Source organism: Pygocentrus nattereri, chromosome 19 (assembly GCF_015220715.1).
Source record: "Pygocentrus nattereri isolate fPygNat1 chromosome 19, fPygNat1.pri, whole genome shotgun sequence".
NCBI classification, from domain to species: domain Eukaryota; kingdom Metazoa; phylum Chordata; class Actinopteri; order Characiformes; family Serrasalmidae; genus Pygocentrus; species Pygocentrus nattereri.
In genome coordinates, this window is record NC_051229.1 from 39,223,174 (window position 1) to 39,238,098 (window position 14,925).

The 14,925-nt window shown below is 38.2% G+C and overlaps 2 protein-coding genes across 2 annotated transcripts in view; both read right to left on the minus strand.

Annotated features, from left to right (window-relative positions):
* Positions 1 to 9,134: 9,134 nt before the first annotated feature.
* On the minus strand, positions 9,135 to 13,716 carry LOC119261590 (keratin-associated protein 4-3). The gene is made up of 2 exons (XM_037530916.1): positions 13,126 to 13,716; positions 9,135 to 9,176 (listed from the first exon to the last, which is right to left on the minus strand). Exons 1-2 carry the CDS (start codon positions 13,714 to 13,716, stop codon positions 9,135 to 9,137), a joined length of 633 nt encoding a protein of 210 aa, XP_037386813.1.
* rps28 (ribosomal protein S28) overlaps positions 11,577 to 14,925 on the minus strand; it is a 5,273-nt gene continuing 1,924 nt past the window's right edge. Inside the window, exon 4 of the mRNA XM_017681588.2 lies at positions 11,577 to 11,703. The gene's annotated coding sequence lies outside the window, so the exon portion shown is untranslated. The remainder of the gene's footprint in view (positions 11,704 to 14,925) is intronic.

Consider the following 14,925-nt stretch of genomic DNA (forward strand, 5'->3'; position numbering starts at 1 on the left):
TAGTGATCAGTGTTGTGGTCAATTTAGCAGTGAGTATTGTAATCAGTGTACTGGTGAGTGTAGTGACTGGTGTAGAGTTCTGTGTAATAGTCTGTGTAGTGGTCAGTGAAGTGGTGAGTGTAGTGTTCAGTGTAGTGTTCAGTTAGTTTTCAGTGTAGTGGTCAGTGAAGTGGTGAGTGTAGTGACCAGTGAAGTGTTTATTGTAATATTCAGTATATTGATCAGGGTAGTAATTAGCAGAGTGTTTAGCATAGCATTCAGTGTAATGATTAGTTAGTGTTCAGTGTAGTAATCAATGTAGTGGTCAATGTAGTGATCTGTGTAGTTATAAGTGTAGTGGTCAGTGTAGTGGTCGGTGTAGTGATCAGTATAATAATGTAGTAACCAGTGTAGTGGTCAGTGTAATGTTCAGTGTAGTTATCAGTGTATTTATCATTGTAGTAATCAGTGTAGTGGTCAGTGTAATGTTCAGTGTAGTTATCAGTGTAGTGGTCAGTGTAATGTTCAGTGTAGTTATCAGTGTAGTGGTCAGTGTAATGTTCAGTGTAGTTATCAGTGTATTTATCATTGTAGTAATCAGTGTAGTGGTCAGTGTAATGTTCAGTGTAGTGATCAGTGTAGTGGTCAGTGTAATGGTCAGTGTAATGTTCAGTGTAGTTATCAGTATAGTGATCATTTTAGTGATCAGAGTAGTGGTCAGTATAATAATTAGTGTAGTAATCAGTGTAGTGATGTGATGGGGAGCGAGGAGGCGGACGCTCGTGCTGAGATAAGCATGATTTATTAAGGGCAAATCCAGGGTCATCATCGTAACAGTCCAGGTTCAAGTAGCCAATACAGAGAGATCGGGGGGCAGACATGACAGATACCAGAATGCAACAGAACAAACAGAACATCCAACACAGCAGATAACAAACAAAGCAAACAAAGACCAGCAAAGACAAGGGGCAAACACAGGGCTTATAAAACAGGGATAACAAGGGACAGGTGAAAAAAATCAGGGGCGGAGTCAACAAACAAAGGACTGAACCAAAATGGAAGATCCAAAACACAAAGCACATAGACAGGACTGGGAGGGGCCAATCGTGACAAGTGATCAGTGTAATGTTCAATGTAGTTATCAGTGTAGTGATCAGTGTAGTGGCCAGTATAATAATTAGTGTAGTAATCAGTGTAGTGGTCAGTGTAGTGATCAGTATAATAATTAGTGTAGTAATCAGTGTAGTGGTCAGTGTAATGTTCAGTGTAGTGGCCAGTATAATAATTAGTGTAGTAATCAGTGTAGTGGTCAGTGTAATGTTCAGTGTACTGATCAGCGCAGTGATCAGTATAATAATTAGTGTAGTAATCAGTGTAGTGGTCAGTGTAGTGATCAGTGTAGTTATCAGTGTAGGTATCATTATAGTGATCAGTGTAGTAATTAATGTAGTGATCAAGGGGTCTGCATGTTCTCCCCGTGTCAGTGAGGGTTCCCTTGGTTTCCTACAGTCCAAAGATATGTACTCAGACCAACTGGTCATGCTAAATTGCCCCTAGATGTGAATGTATGTATGTCTGTTTGTCTGCCCTGTGAGGTACTGGTGACCTGTCCAGAGTGTTTCCTGCCTTCCACCCAAAGACTGATGGGGCAGGTTCCAGCTCCCCTGTGACCCAGAAGGATAAGTGGCTTAGAAAATGTATGTGTATGTGTATTCTCACTATTGGTCTGCAGGGCTGGTCTTGACCAAACAATCACAGATGGCTGAAGTTTACTTCTGGTTCTGGACGCTGTTTGCTGATCGGCTATTTGTCCAGCGTGAGCGTGATGTTATTAGGTTCAGTAAGTGTTTGTAGAGCACTGTGTTTGACTCTGTAGCGGAGTGGGTTCAGTCTAATGATCTGAGTGCTGACTGAGGTATTTTTGATTCTGAATCAGCTGGATCTGTCAGTATAGAGGTCGTTACAGTAATCGAACCCACTGGAGATATGCATGAACACGTCTTTCTAGAGCTTGTGCAGTTATGAACTCTCTGAACTTTGCAGATGATGGACAGCTGACATTGTTAAGGATCTTGTCTATCAAAGCTTTTTTCTTTCCTCTTCATGATGAGGAAAAACATCAGGAGACTTTTCAGACTCAATCTTGAAGGAAAATTCTTTATCCAGCATCACAGACAGATTTGCGACCTGCAAAGACAAATCCAAGAATGGAAAACTACAACACAAACTACAGCTGCAGTTTTGAGCTACTCTTTGATTTTCTGTCATTCCTAATGCTTTAGCAGAAATGAATATTAAAGCTCAGGGCTGAAAATAATTTATTGTAGGACTCAGAGTTAAAATAAGTGTTAATCTTCAGTTTCTCACAGCTTTCAGTTAAAAGTGAATTATCTTGTTTTATTTTTATTGTGGTCTTCTTCACTCTCAACACTGAGATTTAATATGAAGGTAAATAATCTGTTCTTTATTAAAGAAACATTACAGTTTAGAAATAATCTCAGTTTCATGTTCATGATGAGACCCTGAAGAAACATTTCAAACAGTTCTCTTTATACAGCATTTCATCTGAAAGGTTTTGAAAGGAGTGTGAAACAAAAACAACCCCCATCATCATCATCATCTTTTTTCTTCATCACTATTGTCACCACCACCATCATCTTCCTCATCACTATCGTCACCACCGTCACCACCATCATCATCACTATCATCACCATCATCATCATCATCATCTTCACTATCATCACCATAACTATTATTACCGCTAGATCATCATCATCATCTTTTTTCTTCATCACTATTGTCACCACCACCATCATCTTCCTAATCACTATCGTCACCACCGTCACCACCATCATCATCACTATCATCACCATCATCATCATCATCATCATCATCATCACTATCATCACCATAACTATTATTACCGCTAGATCATCATCATCTTTTTTCTTCATCACTATTGTCACCACCACCATCATCTTCCTCATCACTATCGTCACCACCGTCACCACCATCATCATCACTATCATCACCATCATCATCATCATCATCTTCACTATCATCACCATAACTATTATTACCGCTAGATCATCATCATCATCTTATTTCTTCATCACTATTGTCACCACCACCATCATCTTCCTCATCACTATTGTCACCACCGTCACCACCATCATCATCACTATCATCACCATCATCATCATCATCATCATCATCATCATCACTATCATCACCAGAACTATTATTACCACTATCATCGCATCATCATCATTGTCTTCGTCACTATCGTCACGACCACCATCTTCTTCTTCATTTTTATCATATCTTCATCCTCCTCACTTATATACACAGTCATATTCGACTTTTCTAGAGGGTTTGTTGGGAATGATTAAACAAACAAACAAACAAACAAACAAACAAACGAAGTGAAAGGCTGTTTGGTCATTTTCTGTCTACACTGCATGTCTTTCTTTGTTTCTTTCTTTGTTTCTTTGTTTCTTTGTTTCTTTGTTTCTTTCTTTCTTTCTTTCTTTCTTTCTTTCTTTCTCTTTCTTTCTTTCTTTCTTTCCAGCTGAAACTTACTGCGCGAGCTCCGTATTGACCTCCTTTCTTTCTTTCTTTCTTTCTTTCTTTCTTTCTTTCTTTCTTTCTTTCTTTCTTTCTTTCTTTCTTTCTTTCTTTCCAGCTGAAACTTACTGCGCGAGCTCCGTATTGACCTCCTTTCTTTCTTTCTTTCTTTCTTTCTTTCTTTCTTTCTTTCTTTCTTTCTTTCTTTCTTTCTTTCTTTCCAGCTGAAACTGACTGCGCGAGCTCCGTATTGACCTCCTGTCACGCGTGGGTCGTCCCTTTCTCATCGCGCTCGATCGCACACAATTGAATTTCCCGCGAGCCTTGGGAATGTTTTATGTTGGCGCGCGCTCTGCACGGTCTCCGCGCGTAACTCGGCCTTAGCCCATTGAAAAGCAGAGAGGGGTCAGCAGTGTTTGGTGTTCATTCCGGCCAAACAGGAACGCTGAGAGAGAGGGGATTAGAAGAGATTCCGGCGATTGTCGCTCTGAACTTTCACAATCAGAAAACAGAAACAGTCCGATTTGGGCTCCATTTCTCTCATTCATTTGATCATCTGTCCTCTCGTGCCACAGAGCTGTGTTTATGTGTGTTTCCTCCCTCATTAACAATGCATTAGAGCAGATAAGCCAGCAGAGCGCGTCCCGATCCCGGCTATTTATGTGACACACTGACCACAGGCTGAATGAACGAGCTGGACACAAAAGGAACCCAAAATAAAGCTCTAAAAATAAGAGGAGGTTGTTCCTCCTGAAGAAAAGATGACTCCCTCGCTCATGCAGCACCACGCACTGACCGCTCCACGGCCTGGCGAGGTCAAGTTCATTCGAAAGTCATCTTCCTCTGCAGGCCTCAGTGTCCCATAACATCAGCGGCGAGGACAGAGAGGCGAGCAAATTGGGCAGGATGGGATCTGCCTGGAAATCTTTTCCAACACCAACAGGTGAGCCAGCACCTGCAAGGTCTGAGCTTCAAACTGACTGGACTGACTGTTTACCTGTGTAGGCGCTGACCACCTCTCGGCTGACCTTTTTTTTTACCAAACATGTTCTCTGCATGGTGAAATGGTTCTTCACATTGATAAACAATGTTCTTCTATGGTTATGATGTCAAGCTTGTAACAATATAATAACTCTCGGTGCTAAATAGAACCCTTTTTAAAAAGGCGCGATATAGAACCATATAGAACACATTCTCCATCAGTCTGAAGAATCATTTCATGAAGCAAAGAAACCTTTAATCATGCAAATGTTTAATGGTTCTATATGTGGCACCATTGTTTTTGTAAAGAACCCTTGAAGAACCATCTTTTTTTAAGTGTGCGTACAACACATTGTCCATCAGCCTGAAAAAACTATTTCACCACACAAAGAACCATTTAAGCATGTAAACAGTTCTTTGAGTGTTAGTGAACAAGTCTGTTTTTTACTCAGTTACAGTTTCTCTTTCATTTTTAGTTTAAATTCACACCTTTGGAGCTTCAGCGTTTTATTTTGGACCAAAATAATCCGAAAATTAGAAAATAGAGCCGTACAGTCTGCAGCTCCTGTGCTGAAAGATGCTGGATGTTCTGAGACGTTCCACTGCAGTTCTATACATTACTCAGTACTGAAGTAGTTTTCCTGATACTGTTGTACTTTCACTCAAGTTGCTTTATTGGACGGTAAATTTACTTTCTCTGCAGTCATTGTATTACTGAAGTATCAGTACTTTCACTGAGTACTGATTTAGGATCCTCCACTCTGAGCTAATAAAAACAGAAAGCCGTGATTAGTACATTCTTTTTGACTTGTGTTACACTGAAAACGGTGCTACAACACGATATTTAATGTTCTATCTTATGAACTTTGTTGTAAATACTGTATATGCTCAATGTCATGTTTACACTGTGTTACATCACCTTCTCATTAACAGCTCTGATCAATCATTTGAGGCCTGAAGACACAAACTGGTCCATTTTTGAAAGCAGAATACTTTGCTGTTCTTCTGTTATACAATCAGCTGTACAACCTATCAAAGCCTTCACTGCCATATTTTGCACACATTGTAGAAGGAGACAGTTCTGGACTGCAGGCAGGTCAGTCTAGCACCCTCTGGTTTACGGAGGCATGTTGCAGTAACTCATTCATTCATTTCATTTCATTTCATTTATGGCATTTGGCTGACGCTCTTATCCAGAGCGACTTACAATTTGAAATTACAGGCGACTTACAGTTTCACTTACAGGCGAAGGTGGTGTTAGGAGTCTTGCCCAAGGACTCTTAGTGGTGTAGTGTAGGGTGCTGCCCTGGTGGGGGATTGAACCCCAGTCTACAGCGTAGAAGGCAGAGGTGTTAACCACTATACTACACCACACTACACTACACCAACCAAACGTCCCTGAAAAAGATGTTGTCTAAAAGGCAGCGTATTGCTGCTGTCAGTACAAAATCTTAGATCTCCATTTTTGTCCACTTTTTGAAAATGCCTAAAATGTAATCTATTAAAAGGTTCTATGGAGCTCCGCTGGTGACATCCTGCATAAATAAAAATAAAGTGTGTCCAAGACTTAGTAAAGCATGGGAACAAGATAATTAGGTCATGGCCATTAAAAAGCATGGGAACGAGATCCTAATGCGTGGCCATGACTTAGTAAGGCATGGGAACGAGATCACGGCTTACTAAGTCATGGCCACGCATTATTTTTATTTATACAGGATATCATCAGTGGGGCTCCATACACTCACATTAAAAGTAAAGTATGTTTTTTCTTCTCCTGTAAAGTCCCCATTTTGGAGATCCAATCGATATGTGGCTCTAAAATGTGTTCAGTGTTACTTGAGCTTTCACAGATGTGCAGGTTTTCCATGTATACCCCTCAACACCATGTGGTTTTCAGCCCTTTCCTTTATGCACACAGATTTCTCTGAATTCTATGAATCTTATGATGATATTATGCATAAATGTGTTTCAGGCCAGAATCTTCTCAAAACTGTCTTTAAACAACGTCTTACTTCAAAAAATCAAAGTGTATTCAATGTAGACAAATATTTCAATTTAAGATGAGATTGTTATAAGCTAATAAAAAAATCAATATCTTCTTATAGCCTTTTTAATTTGTTTTAAGTTATATTATTAAATGTATCCCACCCTACAGGAAGGCAATTTGGCCTACTTTGTGAAATATCCTTAAAACAAGCAACGTTATCAGCTAACATAATGATATCATTTTATTTAATAAAATGACTAAAAAAAGTAAAAAACATTACAAATAAGGTGAATAATCGTATAATATTCCTACAGCCATCATATAAAGACTAAGACACATAGACTATTTTTAACACAATTTCACTTGTTAAGACAAACTTTGCAGTGAAGACATCAGGCAGTGGATTCATAACCATTACATATAATCATTTTCTGTGAGGAGCTTTTAGAGGTGGACAATTCTGACTCGGTAAGTTTCTCTAGAACACAGAACCGCACTAAATGTATTTAATTACGTCTTGACTATGTAGATTCTCTTAAAAGGGTGGAGCGGGTCAGTTTTTGTATTAGCTTTCTTTGTTCTCCTCAGAAGAAAGTCCTCTTCTGGTCTGCTGGTGGTTTCTCAGGCCGAGAACGTTCCATCTGAAATCTAATTTGGACGCTAAAGCATTCTCGTTCTCCTCGGTCACAGGCCTCCTCACAGTCAGACCACAATTAAAAGATTATATTTTGATATCCATAATTACACGCTAAGGCACGGGAGAGCTTTTCATGTGGCATCTGTTCCAGATTACACGCTGATGTGAGTTAATGAGATTAGAAGCAAAACGAGTCTGGAACGTTTACAGAGGAACGACAGGGCAGTTTAATGGAACACCATTAACCTCAGCAGCCTCCATCAGTCTGAGTTCTGCATTAGATCCCTATAGAACACTTTAGATCCCTAAAGCAAACTGAGCACACATCACAGAGCGATCTGTGATAACGGAGGAGCTTTTGAAGTGTAATCTTCTCAAGTAGTTCTGTTACAGCAACATCTGGATCATCACTCGCTAAAACATCTGCAGCACCTGCCACAGCTCCTTACATTAAACCTCGATGAACACCTGGGCAGGTAAGAACATGAAAAGCAGCTGGAAGATCAACGTTTTTCTGCACTGACCACTAACAGCAAACATCACTTTACAACAACAACAGCATTTGTTAAAGAACTCAGAGAGCAATGAGTCAATCATCAGAAGCAAATGAATTAATGTATTTGTAGGAATGTTATTGTTTTCATTCATATTTCCTGTTACAAACTATGTTAGTAAACAGATAATGTTCGTCTTTATCAGCAGACCTGCCGGAATCAGTCAGTACAGATAAGACACTTAAGTGCTGTTACAGTCAAAAAGATCTTAGACTGCCTTAAATTAGCATTTAACTATAAAAATTTATGTCATCAGTGAACTGATTCATTTTATATATATATATATATATATATATATATATATATATATGTATATATATATATAAATAAACACACACACACACACACACACACATATGTGTATTATATAATGATAATATTTCTTATATTTTTGTAATTTTGTTTGATATGTTGTCGGTTTTTGATATTTGAAATTTCATATTTTGTTATTTTTTGTGATATTTTACATTTGGTGATATTTTGTATTTCATGATTTTGTTTTATTTTGTGACACGTTCATAATTTGCAATATTTTATTATATTTGTGACAATTTTGATTTATTTTGTTATTTTTTAATGTTTGTGATATTTTTAAATATTTATATATCTTATTGAGGAAAATACCATATATTTTATAGTATTTTGTAATGTTTGTGATATTTGTAATATTTAGTGGTATTATGAGATTTTCTGATATTTTAAAATATTTTTCTGATGTTCCATGGCAATGTTGACATTTTTTTATATTTTGGTGATATTTTACATTTTGTGATATCTGATATTTGCTTTTCATAATTTAAAAAAATGATTAGCTATTGATTTGTAATATTTTATTATTTTTCTGACAATTTTGATATATTTTATGTTACTTTATAATGTTTGTGATATTTGTAATATTTAGTGATATTATGAGATTTTCTGTTATTTTTAATATTTTTATAATATTCCATGACAATGTCATGATATTTTATATTTTTGTGATATTATGAGATTTTCCAATATTTTAAATATTTTTCTGATATTGCATGGCAATGTTGACATTTAAAAATATTTTTGGTGATATTTTACATTTTGTTATATCTGATATTTGTTTTTTTATGTTTTAAAAAAATGATTTGCTATTTTCATAGTTTGTAATATTTTATTATTTTTGTGACAATTTTGATATATTTTATAGTATTTTATAATGTTTGTGATATTTTTTAAAATTTTGTGATATTATGAGATTTTCTGATATTTTTCTGATATTTTATATTTTCAGCGATGTTTTAGGATATTTTGTGTATTTTATGAACAAAGGCCTACAGACCAGAACTACAGACCAGAACTACAGACCAGAACTACAGACCAGAACTACAGACCAGAACTATAATTATTTGAGACTGAGGTAAGAATCACAGCGACTGGGTGAAAGTTTCTGTTTGAATCTTTAAAACGGCGCAATGTTCTGATCAGTGCTCTTCCCACTCAGCTGCACCACAGAAAGAGATTTTATGGTTTAAACGTTCTGACTATGTATCCTGAAAGTGGGAGGAGCGTTTGGAAAGCTACAGCTGCTCTGGGGGCATTTTTGGAGTTGTTTTACTTATAAAAGACACAAAGCTGATGAGGCCAGAATGAGCCTTTTAGTTCAATTCAACTGCTTCCAAACTGGTTTGGAACTTCACCACCTGCACCACCTGCACCACCTGCACCACCCCACCACGCAGATGTCACCACTTTCTCTAAAACATTAATGAAGAGCTCAAAGTGCTGCAGACTGTAGACTAAAAAAATAGGCCTACAACTACGCTGGAAAAATGCGAACCATGCACCAAACATGGCTGCCCTCTAGTGTCCATTTGTGGAATTACATAAAAAACTAGTGTCAAGTATCTTGGAATCCACTATACAAATAATCCCTCTGACAAAAAAATCAGAATTCAGAAAAATATTGGATGAATGTAAATCTAAATTAAATTTATGGTTGCAAAGATAAATATTGATTTTGGAGTAAACATACAACAAACACGTAAAAAGGTGTAGATAGAACCGAGCGTACTAAAATACAATTATTAGTTCAATTAATAAAAAATATGTGAGAGACGATTAATTTGGTGGTCATAAAGCTACAGATTTGTCTCTACAAATGATACCATAAAAATTAAATGGGTATAAAAAATCTTTTACTGTCCCATAAAAGTTTTGGCTTTTGTTTCCTTCATCGTTTATTTAATAAATTAGTTATTAATTAATTAATTTTATAGTGTGATTTTGTCCAAAATCTTCCCATCAATCTCCTTTAAACACTCATCGTCCTTTGAACAAAAAGTTCTGCTTTATTAGAAACTAATTTGTAAACAACTGAGATGCAGATGCAGGATGGAAGTGCAAGTCCTTGCTTTTTTACTAAAAGCCATGAAGAAAGGATCCACAAAATAACAAAATATTTACAAACACTCACTAACAAAATACTACAACAGAAGGGAACGAGGACTAAAGAGCATGAAGAGAACTAGAGTCAAAACAGGAAAACACAAGAACAGGGCCTGAGATCACAAAACACCAAGCAAACGGAAAACACACAACCAGGGGTAGAAACACACAGGGAACACACCACAAACGTCGAGTGGGGCTACAGACAACACACAGGAGAGACAAATGACAAGAAGGCAGGAATGAGGAGGAGACAAATACCAAAACAATAAGAAAAGCATGTGGAAGAGGAAAACAAGACTGGATGTCACAACACTGCACGACACTCCTGTCTGGAATAACAGATCCGATTCCAATCGCTATTTTACCAGGATTGATTAGAGGAGGGAATTTGGGCTACAGCACAATTAATAAACGATGGAGGTCTTTACCAATGAGGAGCTGTGACATAAATACAGCTCAGTGTTTAATATCATCCCTGATCAGGTGAGAACTGTTAGGGGAAGCTCACCTGCCAAACTCATCACCTCTCCGTTACTCAGAGATATTTAATCAATCAATCAATCAATCAATCAAGTTACAGGCTGTCTGAGGGTTTATTTCAGAAAAAAAATCATGTCTGTCAAGTGACATCTCGTTTTTTTTTCGTTATTTTGGGCCGCGTCTTTTGGTTCATTCATCGTGAAATTTACACACAATGTCAAGGAGAACAGGTACGTTCAGATTATTTAAAAAAAAAAGGAGATGCGAGATTTTGTTCTGACAGAAACGACATGTGAACGAGCTGTGTTCAGATTGGCTGCGCTGTATTTAAAAGAAAGCTCCTAATTAAAACCTTCAGTCATATCATCTGCAACACTGCGCGTTCATAGAAACTTCAACTGGAGTTGCAGCGACATCTAGTGGCAGATGTGAGTTTTAAAAGGTTCATCTTAAACTGCAGCTCATTCATGTTTAACCCTGAACTGTAGTGTTGCTATTTGGCAAATTCAGGAATTTTTATTATGATGCTATTACCACACATTCCAAACACCAATTGAAATGATTTATTTGATAGTTCCAATACTTGTAAACATTGGGTCATATATTTCACCAAGTTGGATATGTTTATTCGTCTTAATTTTAATGTAAAAATGATTTCATTTTTTATGGCGCTATGGTACCAAAAAGCCAACATTATACCAAATAACCCCTTATTCTTAACCAGGAATAAACACCAAGTAAGGGAACTCAGAAGCTGTGAAAATGCTGCAGGTGGGTTTTAAGATACAGCAGGATGGCCGTTAAATGAGGCCCAGCACTGTTTTCCATAACAGTAAGAAATTTGGCTTTTATAACAAGTTTTCACTTCTGCTTCCTTAGAAACCAGTCCGAGTTCATCATGAGCAGAATTTAAAGCAATGCGTTTGATTAAAATCGTTTGATACTTTATGATTTACAATACAAAACCAAACAATCAAAATTTGAAAGATCTTTATTTCAATCTGCACATCTGAATAAAGAGGTGGCAGCACAGCTGGTGTTGAACTGCTCCACTCTCCAAACTTCCGGGATGGGGGGGGGGTGGTCTTCACAAATGCACACTGGAAGAAGAAAAAGTCTTTAAATTAGTTCAAACAAGCTTTAAATTAGTTCACAGTCTAAATATCTGTATTAACCACATGGTGTGCAGGTGAGCTGTTCAACACCGGCAAATCTCCACGGTTGTGAAGAATGACCACAATCTTTAGACCAGGGGTGCCTAATCTTATTCACAGAGGGTCAGTATGGCTGATCCAAGTCACTTGGGCTACGCTCAACGCAGCAGGTAAAAGTGGCCCACATCTCATCTTTTAAAAGACCCTTTAAGAGGTAAACAGTCATGACGGCCAGCGAACGAAACACGGAGCGGCTGCGACAAGTCTCCTAATCTTTTGGTACAGAAACGGCCTAAATGTGAGTTTCAGCAGCGCAAAGTGACGAATGTTGAGCTGGACTGATGCAAGTTGCACAAATCCCAATCTGGCTGTTCAGACAGAAACAGAGCAGATCGGATTTTAGTAATATATGAAAGTCTAATCTGAATAGAAAATGTCAAGATTCAATGCGTTTCTTGCTGTTCACACTGAAATCGGTCACATTTGAGGACCGGGCCACGTTCACCTGCTGTGTAAACGTGGCCTTAAACTAATCCCAGCTTTCCACAACTGATCAGGCGAAAACGCGCCACAAATTGGACCATCTCCTCCCAAACGTCAGTAACTTCATGGGTTTCTGTAATACAGCTCCGGTTATCTTAGTCTTAAGATCTGAGTCGCCAAGATAAAACTTTACAAAATGTCATTACAGAAGCAAACTTCTCAACTTATTCAAAGCAATCTGCAAAGGCCAAAGACACTAAAGAGCAATAAACCAAGTTATGAATATTTAAACCCCTGCTGTTCACCCTTAAACAGAAGTTAGGACCCTGTTAGGGTTAATCCTAAAGTTAGGACAGGATTTAGTCTAGTTAGGATGTTTGTGTGATGCTGTTTTCTAATCTGGAGTTATGATTACGAAGTTGGCAACTTACTAACAGACTAAACTGATCAGATTTCAGAGTCAAGATGTTTCTGTAACATGGACACTGGACCGCACCCAAATAAGCAGCCTCACTGCAGAGAACTGCTCACTACTACATTAACACAATCAGCTCAAAGCTGCCTTAACTGGTCGTAAGAACACCAAAGTGTAGGTCAGTAAAATGTGAATGCTACATGTGCATCAGCACTACTGCCCGCTGCACTGACCACATCAGACTCAGCGAAGTTGTGCTGCATTCAGTTTCACATCAACTTTGTTCTCTTTTGCTAAATCTTTCCTTTACAGTGGGGCACCTTCACCCTCCCGAAAAGTCTAGACTCATTTATTTTGACGTTATTTTTATTCTTCGATATGTTTTCTTCCAGCAGCTCAGCGCTCAACTATGTATAACCCGACTTCAGATTTGAACTGCTATGTAATAAAAAAAACAATGTTTTGGTTACGAAGATGCAGCTCTTGATCATGCAGCTCTTGATCATGCAGCTCTTGATCATGCAGCTCTTGATCATGCAGCTCTTGATCATGCAGCTCTTGATCATGCAGCTCTTGATCATGCAGCTCTTGATCATGCAGCTCTTGATCATGCAGCTCTTGATCATGCAGCTCTTGATCATGCAGCTCTTGATCATGCAGCTCTTGATCATGCAGCTCTTGATCATGCAGCTCTTGATCATGCAGCTCTTGATCATGCAGCTCTTGATCATGCAGCTCTTGATCATGCAGCTCTTGATCATGCAGCTCTTGATCATGCAGCTCTTGATCATGCAGCTCTTGATCATGCAGCTCTTGATCATGCAGCTCTTGATCATGCAGCTCTTGATCATGCAGCTCTTGATCATGCAGCTCTTGATCATGCAGCTCTTGATCATGCAGCTCTTGATCATGCAGCTCTTGATCATGCAGCTCTTGATCATGCAGCTCTTGATCATGCAGCTCTTGATCATGCAGCTCTTGATCATGCAGCTCTTGATCATGCAGCTCTTGATCATGCAGCTCTTGATCATGCAGCTCTTGATCATGCAGCTCTTGATCATGCATCTCGATTAGTTATATTAGGCTACTGAAAGAGAACAGAACCAAACTAGGTTCTAGAAAACATCTTAAAAACAAAACCCACAAAAATACCCTCATTTGGACAGCAGGAGACGCGTCTCGTTCTAGCAGACCACGTTTCTCCTGCCAACACTTAAGAGGATGAAGTTCTACTACTCTGACCAGGAAAACAGCTGAAAAGCAAGCGTTTGATGTTAACGTAGATATGGCCGTGTGGCTGGTGACGCAGAGAACTGATGCGATTGCTTTTCCGCTGATTTTATATTAAGCTTATTTAACAGTATTCAGGAGATCTTGGAGTACTTATTTACAGTGATAAAGCTTTACAGCTGTATTACTTAATCCATGCAGATCTTCAACAGATTAAAGTTAACACCTTACACAAAGCTGAAGTCAGACTAATTTGCCAGCTTGTTCAAATTTTCCTGTTCCACCTTAAATTGTGCAGCTTCAGGCACCAGAAAGTGACTGCTGCACCATTTAACATGGAACGGGAAAACTAGCAAGTTCTAGCCTCATGCTTCTTGCTGTGTTTTGGGGGTTTATTTTATGTTTGAGTATTAATAGAAGATTTACACTGATGGATTTTTGTTGATGTGCGTTTCTCGCGCTAAACCTTTTTTAAAAATCAGCAGCACACTGATTAATTTCCCACTGGTCTGGACCGCCAATTATCACAATAAGTTAAAGAAATAAAGGCTACACAGAAAGAAGTCCGTGCAACCTTGATTAACCCATGTCTGAGGATTAAAAGCCGATTTGCTGAAAACTGGCTGAGTAATAAGGACGTTCTGGCTGATTTAATCCTGAGACTACTCAATACAAGTGAATTCGCTGACAAGCTCATGGCAGACATGCAGATGCATTGCCTCAGATAGAGAACAGACAACGCAGCATATAGGTTTGCATGTATATGGTTGGCACACTGACCTTCACCATTGCCATGTTATTGGCAGGAACTTTATCTTATGGACTTCCCTCTATTGTATTTGCTGCTTAACATTTACATTTGAAAGACGCACTTTTCTCCATATATAAAGGGAGGATAAAGGAGTCTAATCTGTGAGAACATGAAGATGGTTCAGTGTGCAGGAGTCCCAGCTTGCTTGTAGCATTTATGCACGTTTATATTTTGAATTTTAAGGATTTAGTACTCGGAAATAAAATTCTCCCTAGAAAGAAATCCAGCT

Excerpts from the sequence above, each read along its gene's own strand:
- LOC119261590 (XM_037530916.1), bottom strand. The coding sequence starts at position 13,716 with ATGATCAAGAGCTGCATGATCAAGAGCTGCATGATCAAGAGCTGCATG. Across the intron at positions 9,177-13,125 it reads TGATCAAGAGCTGCATCTTC|CTGAGTGGGAAGAGCACTGA; the intron begins GTAACCAAAACA and ends TCTGTGGTGCAG.